Genomic DNA, 13,088 nt, shown 5'->3' with positions numbered 1-13,088 from the left:
TATGCTGGAGGTGCTAGCAATGTTGGCGGATGATCCATTTTAAACAGAAGGTGGATTGGAAGGTGAGAACAAGGGAAACACAAGTGTGGTTTTGGGATGGAATGTAAAGGTTACGTGTAGAAGTGAGTTCCAGCAATTTCTGTTCTTGCATTTCCAGTAGCTGTAGTTTATTGTTTTTCTTTTCAGGGAAGAAAGGTGAGAGAGAAGAGGAGGAAAGAACAAAAGGTAAGGTGTATGATAGGAAGTGAGATAGACTTCATTAACTGTCAAAATGGTTAGATTATGTTATTAGGCAAAGTGGGGTAGTATTGGAATAAGTGAGCAAAGATGGCTAGAAACATAGAAGATAGGAGCAGGAGGAGACCATTTGGCCCTTTGAGCCTGCTCCACCATTGATCGCGATCATGGCTGATCGTCCAACTCAGTAGCCTAATCCTGCTTTCTCCCCATAACCTTCAATCCCATTCGCCCCAAGCACTATATCTAGCTGCCTCTTAAATACAATCCCAAATAAAAATCTAATGTATCAGTTTAACTAGAAGTGTGAATGGGCACAGCAGACCTTTAGTTTGAAAAATCAGAGCAGTGATTATGATTTTAAGCTGCTTTATGTAAATATTGAGTCCTGAATTTCATTAGAACAATGTAGGAGGCCATGGAGAGAACTGTTAACTGACTGGAAGCTCAGAATCTCACTTATGCACTGATGAGAGATGTTCAGTAACAGGTCTTTTTGGTAACCCATATGATCTTCAGTAGAGTGCTTGGCATATTGTTTGCCTCTGTGCTGTTTGGGTGCCCTCCGTCAAGAGTGACAACTTCTACGTATATTGTATATTTTAACATCGTGAAAAAAATGCCAAGGTGCTTCTCAAGAAAATGTGAATCAAAGTTTACATCAAACCTTGTGAGATGACCATAAATGTAGTCAGAGGTAAGTCATAAGTTGGACGTTAAAGGAGAAAAAAAAGAGGTACAGATATTTAGAAGGGGAGGTGGTGGCATAAACCCTCAATTCCTAAAAAATCTGAAGCAAAAATGCTAGCCTAACAGTAACTGTATAATCATTGTCAATTGTTGTAAAAACATCTGGTTCACTAATGTCCTTTAGGGAAGGAAATCTGCATCTTTACCTGGTCTGGCCTAGTTGCGACTCCTGACCCACAACAGTTTGGCTGACTGAGCTACGCTCTGGGCAATTCAGGATTGGCAATAAATGAAAGAGTAATATATTTTAAAAAAAAATTCCGGAGTGTTGAGACTTAGCAGCTGAAGCAATGGCTACCACTGGTGGGGTAATTAAAATTGCGACTGGCCAAGAGATCAGAATTGGCAAAGCACAAATAGGGAAGGTTGGGACCATAGAAGAATAAGGCATGTCGACACATTGACTTCCAGTTTTGGACCTCAGAGGTCCAGTCCATGTACCAAAAAAGTTGAGGTGGATTATTGAATGCGATCCCATTCAGTGGTGAGGGGTGATTAAGAATAACTTATCTTTGCCACATTCACGTATAATGTCACTGAGATAAGAAGTTTCAGTATTTTGGCATTGGCTGAGAACAACCTGGAATTCAAATGTGGAATTCAGAGAATGATTTGGGATATTCAAGAAATGATGCACAAGGATGTTGGATTCAAGGGTTTGTCTTTTTTTGGGAGTAACAGGTTGATTATAGCACTTTTGTAGTTGCGGGGATCAGTACCATGGGAACTGAGGCATCAAAGATAGCTTTTGAATTGAGTGGTAACTGTAAAAATATTGTAGTAAATGATGGGCAAAAGTTAGTTCAGAAATTATTTTTTAGTGAATTGGGACATTGTTTTCAGGGCTGCATGGGAGCTATGTTGGTTTTGTTTCGCAAATGCGTTCTAGTCTGAAAAAGTTACTTTTCCCATTTATTTAGACAAGAGATAGTCATAGTGGTTTCTGATATAATTTATGTTATTCTGGCCTTTTTAATTCTCCCATTATACTTCTGCCTTTCACTTTCTATCCTGCTACTTTTATTTTTTTTCATGACCTCATTCCCCATTTTATTCTTTCTTGCCTTGTTTAAGTACTTTCTTAACCTGTAACATTCAGTCCTGATGAAAGGTCATAGCCCTCAAACATTAATCTGTCTTTCTGTCCACAGGTGCTACCAAACTTGCTTTCTCATTGCAAATAGTCAATTTTTGCCTTTAGATTAACCCACACATGCTCTGCAGGAAAATATAGAAAATTTTATTTTTAAATCCAAGTAGTTAAGTGGGTGATGATGTTTATTATTGGAGAATAATTAATACTTATACCCTGGCTTTTTATCAAGGAAAGCAAAATCTTCTGACCAGTTTGAGACACATTATGTTTTAAGGCAATTGATTAGCTATGGTGTAACATTGTGATCAAACCCATGAATTTTTGCACATTCTATAATTAGCATGACCTGTTCCATGACTATAATAGTTTTGCAAACTATTGTGAAAACTGTGGTTGCTGAGCAATTTTATTTATTAAAAATGTAGGGCAAGTTAAATGTACATATTACTACATTGAATCAACAGAAAAAGGAACAGATTCAAAGAATACTTTTGCATTTTAAGCTTGGGTATAGAGCCATGTGAGTATTGAACAGGAGTTTAAAGACTGCTTTCCATTAAAAATCTATTTGTCAGGTCTATCACACTCCGTGCAGAAAGTGACAAGCATCACTTATTGTTTATGCTGTCTGCACTGTATTGTGTAATGTGTCTGACTCATCAAAAATAAAATCCGATTCTTTGAGTTCCAAGTAGATAAATGAATTGGCCATTTTGGTGAGGAACCAGATAGTTGTTGGAACCTGTGGAACTGAAGCAAAACCCTGGGGAGGGAAGCATGGATCTAAAGAGGTTTTGGCCTTTAGTCAGTGTTACTGGAGGAATAATACAGTAAAGTGCCTATAAGTCAAATTACTTTGAGTTGTATAAAAGGTTTACAATATCTGGAATTGGGTTTGGAATTCTGTTTTATTTTAGTCTTTCCATGTATAGACACTGACTAACGTTCAAGCGATGTAGATTAGTGCTAGTTATCTTCTGATTTGTTTGTAGCCCAAATGACCATTCTGTTTATGCAAAGCTAAATAACTTATTATTGTAGAGGTAAGAGCAGGACATTTAGAAAATCAGAAAACAATCTGACAGTGTACATGGTTTTGGCAAATTATAAAAATTCTGTTGATATAACCAGTAGATGTAGTATATTTGATTTTCCAAAAGAAGAGCTCATGATGTTAGGAGTGATATGTTAGCATGAATAAAGCATTGGTTAACTAACAGGAAGCAGAAAATAAAGATAAATGGATCAATTTGTTACAGTACTGTGCCTTGAAGAGGGATTTGCTCTCTGCTGTTTCTTTTGCAGAGAGGTGTTGCCAGAAAGTCTGCTTCAGAAGCAGTGGGTAGATAGCTTTGAGCTTCCTGAGTGGTTTTTTTTCTTTCAAATCAGACAGAAGCACAGTTCACACTGACTCAGGGATTTAGTTTTTGTTTTCAATTGAAATTGGGGTTTATATCGGAGTTCAAGCTGATAATACATCTCTATTGCTCGCTCTGTCTCGCGCTCTCTCTGTCTCTGTCTCTGAGGCAGCAAAAAGCTTGAGTTCTCTCTCTGCTGCTAGATTGTTTGTCTTTTTGTCGGTGTTTCTTTCTCCTGGATTGGAGAAGATAGCAAATGAGGAAAATATTTTGTTGAATTTATCTTTCCAAGGGCTGCTGCTATATTGGAATAGTTGATGATTAGTAGGTAAATAATATATTATTTCATTAAGTATTTCAGTAGGGTTCAAGTTATGCGAATTTTCTTTTGTTTGTATTTTAACTGTATTGTAAGAATAAAGTGTATTTTGCGTAAAGCTTAATAGGTGACCAATCAAATCACATCTGGAATACAGCGCCTTACGGTTGCCTTTTAAGAAGATAAAAGTTAGGGTCTAGGGTATCTTCTTGACATATTTCGAGAGGGTTTCATCTGGTCTATAACAAATTTCATGTTTGCAAACCACTGGGATCTGTTCTGAAGCCTCAAATATTTGAGTTATTAATAATTTGGATGAATGTACTGACAGGATTTTGAAATTTGCTGATGACAAAATTAAGAAGGGAATCAAGTTGTGAGAAGGGTACAGAGAGTCTGAAAAGGAATGCAAATAGTTAAGCACAAGGAGTAGAATTTGGTAGATGGAGTATAATGTGGGAAAATGTGAGGTTATCACACTTTAGCAGGAAATATATAAAACTAGAATTTTGGAAGTCCCAATGACTACTTTGTAATTGTCTGGAAGTTTAAATAGATAATTGCCAAATGTCAAAATAGCCCAAAAAAATCCCTAATTCTGATGTAGGGATGGAGAATACCAATATAATTATGTTTACCATGACATGTTAGGTGAGTTAAAATATGTCTAAATTCAGGCTAACTATAAAACTGAGACCTCCCCTTTCGATTCACCATTCAACCCTATTCACTCACACTGACAATCTGAACACCATGCTCTTTCTCCCCCCCCCCCCCCCCCCCCCCCCCCCAACCCCCCCCCCCCCTCTCCCCCCCCCCCCCCCCCCCCCAACCAATACCTGACCCACTTATTTGCCGCCTGTGTGCACCCATCAATTTGCCACTGTATCCCTTCACTTGCCTTACATTCTTCAGTAGCTGTCATTGCAGCCTTTAATTTTGGAATACGGCAGCTATTGCTGTAAAAAGGATGAGTGGTTTCTGTGACAATCCGCTTTGTCACTGCCTGACTGGTGTACTGGATTGTTTCTCTTATGAAGGCTCTTGCCTCAGAAGCCTGGCCAGAAATCTCTAGAAAGGCAAGACGCCAATGTTTGTCTGACCTGGATCAGAAAAGATTTGTCCATTAGAGTGAATATAAAATGCTTCAGTACTGGAATCTGGGTGTCTTTTATACATGCATGCTAACTTTTTGTGGTTCATGTACAGCAAGTAATTGAGAAGGCAAATGGAATTTTGGCCTTTACTGGAGGTGAATTCTAAAAGTGGGAACGTCTTGAGACAACTGTGCAGGTATAGGTGAGACCATATCTAGAGGAGTTACTTTAGGAGGGACAGACTTTCACTGTAAATAGTTCAGAGAAATTTTATTGGCTGACTCTTATGAAGGGATTTTTTGGAGTTTACAAAAATTAGAAGTGATCATATTGAAATTTGAGATTCTGAAGGAGCTTGGCAGGATAGATACTGAGGATGTTTGCAATAATGAAGGAAACAACACCTAGTTTGAAAACAAAGGGCTTCTGATTGAAGACAGATGAGGAGGAATTGCTTTTCTGAGGGTCATTAACTTGTGGAATTCTCTCCAGCAGTGTCCATGAATGTATTTAAGGCTGAGTTGGACAGTTATTGTTTCACAAGGAAGTCAAGATTTCAGAGTGGGCAAGCAGGAAAGTGAAATTAAGGCAACAATTAGATCAGGCCTGGCCTTATTGAATGACAGAGCAGGATTGATGGGTTAAATGGCCTACTTTTATGATCAAAACCAGAGAGTTAGCACTGCTGCCTCACAGTGCCAGGGAACCAGGTTCTATTCCAGCCTCGGATGACTGTTTGCATGGAGCTTACACGTTCTCCCCGTGTCTGCGTGGGTTTGCGCTGGGTGCTCCAGTTCCCTTCCATAGTCCCAAAATAGATGTTTCTGTGGCCAACGGCAAGACATCAGAATGGTGTGTTGCCTTCTTGGTGTCAGAATCAAGGATATCTCAGAGGGTGCAGATAATTCTCAAAAGTGCAGGACGTCGATGTACACATTGGAGCTAACAACATAGGAAAAGAAACGGATGAGATTCTGAGGAAAGAATATAGGAGGTTAGGCAGGAATTTAAAAGGAGGTCCTTGAGAGTAGTAATATCTGGATTACTGCTGGTGCCATGAGAAAGTGAGGGTAGCATTAGGAGGATAGATCAGATGAATGCGTGGCTGAGGAATTGGTGCAGGGGAGAAGGATTCACAGTTTGGATCATGGGAATCTCTTCTGGGTGAGAAGTAACCTGTATAAGAAGGATGGATTGCACCTGAATTGGAAGAGGACTAATATATTGGTGGGAAGATTTGCTAGAGATGCTTGGAAGTTTTAAACTGCATTTATTTCAATGCAAGAGGCCTAACAGGTAAGGCAGATGAACTCGGGGCGTGGCTGGGAACATGGGACTGAGATATCGAAATAATTACAGAGACGTGACTCCGGGATGGACGGGACTGGAAGATTAATGTTCCAGGGTGTGGATGCCTATGGGAAAGATAGAAAGGGAGGCAAGAGAGGAGGGGGGAGTGATGTTTTTGATTAGGGATAACATTATGGCTGTACTTAAGGAGGATATTCATGGGAATACATCCAAGGAAGTTATTTGGGTGGAACTGAGAAGTAAGAAAGGGATGATCATTCTTTTTGGGATTGTACTATAGACCCCCCGCAATAGTCATCAGAACATTCCAAACATAGACTGGGACTGCCATTGTATTAAAGGCCTGGATGGAGAGAAATTTGTTAAGTATGTACAAGTAAATTTTCTGATTCAGTATGTGGATACACCTACTAGAGAAGGTATAAAACTTGACTTACTCTTGGGAAATAAGGCAGGGCAAGTGACTGAGGTGTCAATGGCAGAGCACTTTGGTGCCAGTGATTGAAAAGGGTAGACTGCATTTAAATTGGAGGAAGGCCAATTTCGAAAGTTGATTGGAGCAGATGTTTGCAGGTAAAGGTACGGCTGGAAAATGGGAAGCCTTCAAAAATGATAACTAGAGTCCAGAGACAGTATGTTCCTGATAGGGTGAAGGGCAAGGCTGGTAGGTTTAGGGACAGCTGGATGACTAGAGAAATTGAGATTTTGGTCAAGGAGAAAAAAAGGAAGCAGATGTCAGGCATAGACAGCAGAGATCAAGTATAAAGTCAGTAGGAGTATACTTAAGAGGGAAGTGAGGAGGGCAAAATGGGGACAAGAGATAACTTTGGCAAATAGGGTTAAGGAGAATACAGAAGGATTCTACAAATACATTAAGGACAGAGGGTAACCAGGGAGAGAATAGGTCCATTTAAAGATCAGCAAGGCCGCCTATGTGTGGAACCGCAGGAGATGGGGGGAGACACTAAAAGAGTATTTTGCATTAGTGTTTACTGTGGCAAAGGATGTGGAACATGTAGAACGTTGGGAAATAAATAGCGAAAAATGTCCATATTAGAGAGGAGGTGCTGAATGTCTTAAGATACATAAAGGTGGCTAAATCCCCAGGACCTGAACAGATGTACCCTAGAACTCTGTGGGAAGCTAGGAAAGTGATTGCTGGGCTCCTTGCTGAGATATTTGTATCATTGATAGCCACAGGTGAGGTGCTGGAAGACCGGAGGTTGCTAATGTGGTGCCACTATTTTAAAAAGGTGATAAGGAAAAGCCAGGAATTATCGGTGGGCAAGTTGTTGGAGGGAATCCTGAGAGACAGGATTTACATGCATTTGGAAAGGCAAGGATTGATTAGGTATAGTCAAACGTGGCTTTGTGTGTGAGAAGTCATGTCTCACTAACTTAATTTTTTTGAAGAAGTAATGAAGTGGATTGATGAGGATAGAGCGTTGGATGTGATCTGTATGGACTTGAGTATAGTGTTCACCAAGGGCCATCATGATAGACTGGTTAGCAAGGTTGAGCTAGGCGCAGCGGCTGAACAGTCTGGGGCTATTTTCCCTGGAGCTTCAGAAGCTGGGGAGGTGACCTTTTATAGAGGTTTATAAAATCATGAGTATGGATAGGGTAAATAGGCAAAGTCTTCCCCCTGGGGTGGGGGAGTCCAAAACTAGAGGCCGTAGGTTTAAGATGAAAGCAGAAAGATTTAAAAGGGAGCGAAGGGGCAACTTTTTTACCCAGTGGGTGATGCTTGTATAGAATGAGTTGCCAGAGGAAGTGGTGGAGGCTGGTACAGTTACAGCATTTAAAAGGTATATGGATGAGTAAATGAAGAGGAAGGGTTTATGGGCCAAATGCTGGCAAATGGGACTAGATTAACTTAGGATATCTGGTCAGCGTAGATGTGTTGGACGAAAGGATCTGTTTCCATGCTGTACATCTGTATGACTCTGTATGCAGGTTAGTTGGTTTGGCCATTGTAAATGGTCCATACCGTCGAGGGATGTGCAGGCTAGGTGGATTAGCCATAGTAAATATGGAGATAGGATAGGGGGCTGGATCTGGATGGAGTGCTCTTTGGAGGGCTGGTACAAACTCAATGGACCAAATGGTCTCTGCACTTTAGGGATTCTTGGATTCTGATCTTGTTCCCCGAGCGACTTGAGTGTGCACTTTCTATCAGAGATCTCCAGAAGATGTTGAATAGAAATCCTGGCTCTGAAATGCACAGTGTCATCTATTTCATGTGTTGAGCAGAAAATGTCAGCAATAAATTGCAAAAGCCTTCCTTGTGCTTTTGGCATGGTCATACTCTAGAGAAATTGTTTCTTGCTCATTAATTTTAAAAGATATTCATTTTGCATGCAGATTGGACTTGATAATAAAACATCCATGGCATTTTGTTGTTAAAATGTCACGTACTTTTAATTTCCTGTAAAGCCATTTGTTGCTGCTCAAATTCAAATTTTAATCTATGTAGATCCACTAAGCTGTAACACACTTCCTCACATCATTGAACAGGGTTGAATTTGTCTGTCACCTCTCCAGCCTAACGTGTAGTCTTACCCAACTTTCTCCTACTTTCCAGGTCCCACAGCTGAAATTGCTTCCATAATCTCCTCTTAATTTTTCTCGCTAAAACCTTGAATTTCACCTCCTTTCCTGAAACCTACTTTGTTCAACTCTGTCTGCTGTCTGCTATAGTTGAATCTTTCCATCCATAGGCCGACTCTTGTGCAGAACTGTTCATGGAAAGGATGACTAACTTTTCTGTTGTGTTTTATTTTAAGATCTAACATAGTGCTTGGCTCGATTATAGAATTCTTCCATAATATTTTACATTCAATAATAAGTGTTTTATATGCATCATATTGTGATATTTGATTGGATTTTTCTGTAGTTTGATGTTGTTTAAATTATTTGTAATTTTCTTACATCATGAAATTTGCTGTGATTTCACGTACAGTGTTGGAGCCACTGCTGGATTACTCCATTTACATTGTATAAAAAGTTTTGGACTTTTCTAAAATTCTGATTGACAACTGTATTTTATTGACTATCCTAAGCAATGGATTGAAATAGAATTATTAGCCTGAAGTCTTCAAACCTATCCTGTCTACCTTGACTGGAAGCCTTAAAAATGATCCAGGGTTTTAGCACCCAAATAATATAAATATTTAGCAGTATAGCCTGTTTCATACTTAAGAGCATTCAACAACAATTCAATAACTTTCAAATATTGAAAGAAATATTGACTCTTTAAGCCGAGTTCAGCTTCTAATATTGGGGCAATTTTTGGACTTTCTAAGTTGACAAAATTAATTCTTTAAAGTGACACAGAATCAGAAATTGTTGGAGACATTCAGCAGGATGCGCAGAATCTTTTGGATAAAAAATGGAGTTAACTTTTCAGGTCCAGTGACCCTTAATTAGAACAATTTATTTGTTTAGTATCTTCATTTTGAAAATGAGCACGAGTCAGACTGCCTCAAAGCTTTCTGTTTTGTCCTCGTGCTGTCATCCTGCTAATATAAAAGAATATTGTTGGTTGTAGCATCTCAATACAGGTGTCTCACAGATATTTATCACTTGAAATAAACTTTACTTCAAAATAGAAAGTTTGTTGTGAAGTTGAGAGAGTATTTAGTACTTTACTACTGAATATAGTTAACTAGCAAATGTTTGTTGTTTCTAAAGGTGTGCATACACCAGTGAAATTAGTGAAATCTAATGGATTTGTGTGAAGGAGACAATTACTGCAAAACATCAGAATCTCTACTGTTTCGCTTTAGTTCTTTTGGTCTTCTTTCACAGTACAAAAGATCATCGAAGGAAATAGTGAGCTCTTCACGGACACTCACTGCAAAGTGTGTAATGCTGTGCTGATATCAGAGTCCCAGAGACTAGCACATTACCAGGTAATAACGTGGCAGACCCTGTGTCACCATGAGTTTGGCTGTTTGCTATATCTGGAATGATTAGTGCATGTTGAGCATGAATCCCAGGTGCAAAATCTGTTTTTATAAAAAAACAGCAGGCAGCTTCTTCTTGGTTATTGAGTAATCGCTTCTCCTGGTATAGTACTGAGGCATTCAGGACAATGAAAATCTCAGTTCTATCTGTGATCTGTGCTGATCCATTCCTGCTTCTGCCCCGTCTTCCATCTTTGTTCCTCTAGCCAGTTATGAGAAGAATTGGTCCAGTTGATGCAACCTTTTTAAAATAAAAATGTTGCGTGTCAGAAAATGATTTAGATAAATGCTGGAACTTCGTGTGGAGATTCTGGGCTGCTAAATTGAATTTTAATATCAATGTATTCTGCCAATAGGTTATAACAAATTTTTAAAATATCTCAAGAAGCTAAAACTTTCTAACATTAGAATTAATGTACAGGAAAGTATAAGATCCCTTTGCTTGAATTGGCAAAAAGATGCAGCCATTTCGCTGCAGTGAACATCGTTTTGTGTCCCATGGCTTTGGCACTGAATATGTAGTATTTTAAATTTATACCATGACTATGAAGGTTGTTCTATACAAACGGTATTTTCCACCGATCATTGCTTATATATTAAAAGTTCAAAGTTTCAGGTATTCTCTGAGCTTTAAGTGTCAATCACTCGTCTTCTGCTATAATCCACAGAGCAAGAAACATGCTAATAAAGTACGTCGCTATGAGGAGCTCCATCAAGATGGTGAACCAGTTGCCAAAATAATAAAAAAGGATTCCACTGTAAGTTTCTATCAATTATAAGGGATAGGGAGCAGAAGATGGCCAGTTGATCATCATGCATGTGTTGACCTTTTGCATGCATTTTTCCTTGACAAAGTGTGCTACCCAGAACTGGAAAATATACTCCAGGTGGGGATTAACTAGTTATAAAGGTTTAGCATAACTTCCTTGTTTTTGTACTCACTGCTTCTACGAAACTATGGATGCCACATGCTTTTTTGACAGCCTTCTCATCTTGTTCTACTACCTTCAAGTGCTTATTTATGTATGCTAGGTTTCTCCTTTTAAAATTCTTCCCTTAAAATGTATCACTGCACACATGTGTAGATGAAATTGAATGGAATGAACATACAGAACATGATCAAGATTCGGTCACTTGACCCTTCAAACTTGCTTTGCTGTTCACTAACATTTTGGCTAATCTGATTGTGGCCTTAACTCCATTTTCCTGCCTGCCCCTTACGACTTTTGATTAACTTGTAGATCAGAAGTCTGTCTACTTCAGCCTTGAATACATTTGGTGACCTAGCCACCACAGCTCTGAGATCGAGAATTCCAAAGATTGCTGACCATCAGAAGTAATTGCTCATCACCATCTTAAATGGGAAGCCCTTTAATCTGAAACTGCTCCCTAGTTCTTGAATTCCCTACAAGGGGGAACATATACCCCTTACACTGAAGGGATTCAACAGATTATGTTTCAGTAAGATCATTTCTTATTCTTGTAAACTATAATGTGTTTAGGCCCAACTTTCTTAACCTTTTCTCTTAAGATAACCCTTTCATTCCAAGGAAATGACCTTGTGATCCTTCTGTGAACTGTCCAATGTACATGTATCTGTCCTTTAAATAAGGAGACACTTTAGGTGGGATCTCACTGACGTTCTATACAGTTGTAGCCAGTCTTCCCTACCTTTAATCCATCCCCCTTGAATTGTAAGCCAACGTTTCATTTGTCTTCCTGATTACTTATTGTACATTGCTGAATGCTAACATTTGTCATTCCTATACCAGGGCACCCTTTGTACTATAGCAATTTGCAGCCTTTCTCCATTTAAATTCTGTTTTACATTTGCATTTCTACAGTAGGGATACATATAACTAAAAGAATAAAATTTATTGAATGACCCTCAAGTGAAGAATTTACCAAACATATTTTCACTTTACATCAATCGCCTCAACCTCTCCACCCCTCTCACCCACTCCAACCTCTCCCCCGCAGAACGTGCAGCCCTCCGCTCCAATCCCAACCTCACCATAAAACCCGCGGACAAGGGAGGCGCAGTTGTAGTATGGCGCACTGACCTCTACATCGCCGAGGCCAGACGCCAACTCTCCGACACCACCTCCTACCGCCCCCTTGATCATGACCCCACCCCTGAGCACCAAACCATCATCTCCCAAACCATCCACAACCTCATCACCTCAGGTGACCTCCCACCCACGGCCTCCAACCTCATTGCTCCCCAACCTCGCACTGCCCGCTTCTATCTCCTTCCCAAAATCCACAAACCTGAATGCCCTGGTCGACCCATTGTCTCCACCTGTTCCTGCCCCACCAAACTGATCTCCAGCTATCTGGACTCCATTTTCTCCCCCTTGGTCCAGGAACTCCCTACCTATGTCCGTGACACCACCCACGCCCTCCACCTCCTCCAGAACTTCCAATTCCCCGGTCCCCAACACCTCATCTTTACCATGGACGTCCAGTCCCTCTACACCTGCATTCCCCATGCAAATGGCCTAAAGGCCCTCCGCTTCTTCCTGTCCCGCAGGCCTGACCAGTCCCCCTCCACTGACACCCTCATCCGCTTAGCCGAACTCGTTCTCACCCTCAACAACTTCTCTTTCAATTCCTCCCACTTCCTACAGACAAAGTGGGTGGCCATGGGTACCTGCATGGGCCCAAGCCATGCCTGCCTCTTTGTAGGTTACGTGGAACAATCCCTCTTCCGTACCTGCACCGGCCCTAAACCCCACCTCTTTCTCCGTTACATTGATGACTGTATTAGCGCCGCCTCGTGCTCCCACGAGGAGCTCGAACAGTTCATCCACTTCACCAACACCTTCCACCCCAACCTTAAGTTTACCTGGACCATCCCTAATACCTCTCTCCCCTTCCTGGACCTCTCTGTCTCCATATCGGGCAACCTAGAAACCGATATTCATTTCAAGCCCACCGACTCCCACAGCT

The 13,088-nt window shown here is 40.4% G+C and overlaps 1 protein-coding gene across 1 annotated transcript in view; it reads left to right on the top strand.

The window, feature by feature from the left end:
- Positions 1–13,088, top strand: part of LOC109936847 (zinc finger protein 346-like) — a 23,291-nt gene that overhangs the window by 1,752 nt on the left and 8,451 nt on the right. Inside the window, exons 2-4 of the mRNA XM_048603918.1 lie at positions 187–225; positions 9,979–10,082; positions 10,805–10,894. Of these exons, the coding sequence (XP_048459875.1) occupies positions 187–225; positions 9,979–10,082; positions 10,805–10,894 (233 nt within the window). The remainder of the gene's footprint in view (positions 1–186; positions 226–9,978; positions 10,083–10,804; positions 10,895–13,088) is intronic.

The sequence above is a fragment of the Rhincodon typus genome, chromosome 12 (genome assembly GCF_021869965.1).
Source record: "Rhincodon typus isolate 14 chromosome 12, sRhiTyp1.1, whole genome shotgun sequence".
Classification (NCBI taxonomy): Eukaryota; Metazoa; Chordata; class Chondrichthyes; order Orectolobiformes; family Rhincodontidae; genus Rhincodon; species Rhincodon typus.
This window is presented reverse-complemented; position numbering and strand designations above follow the sequence as displayed.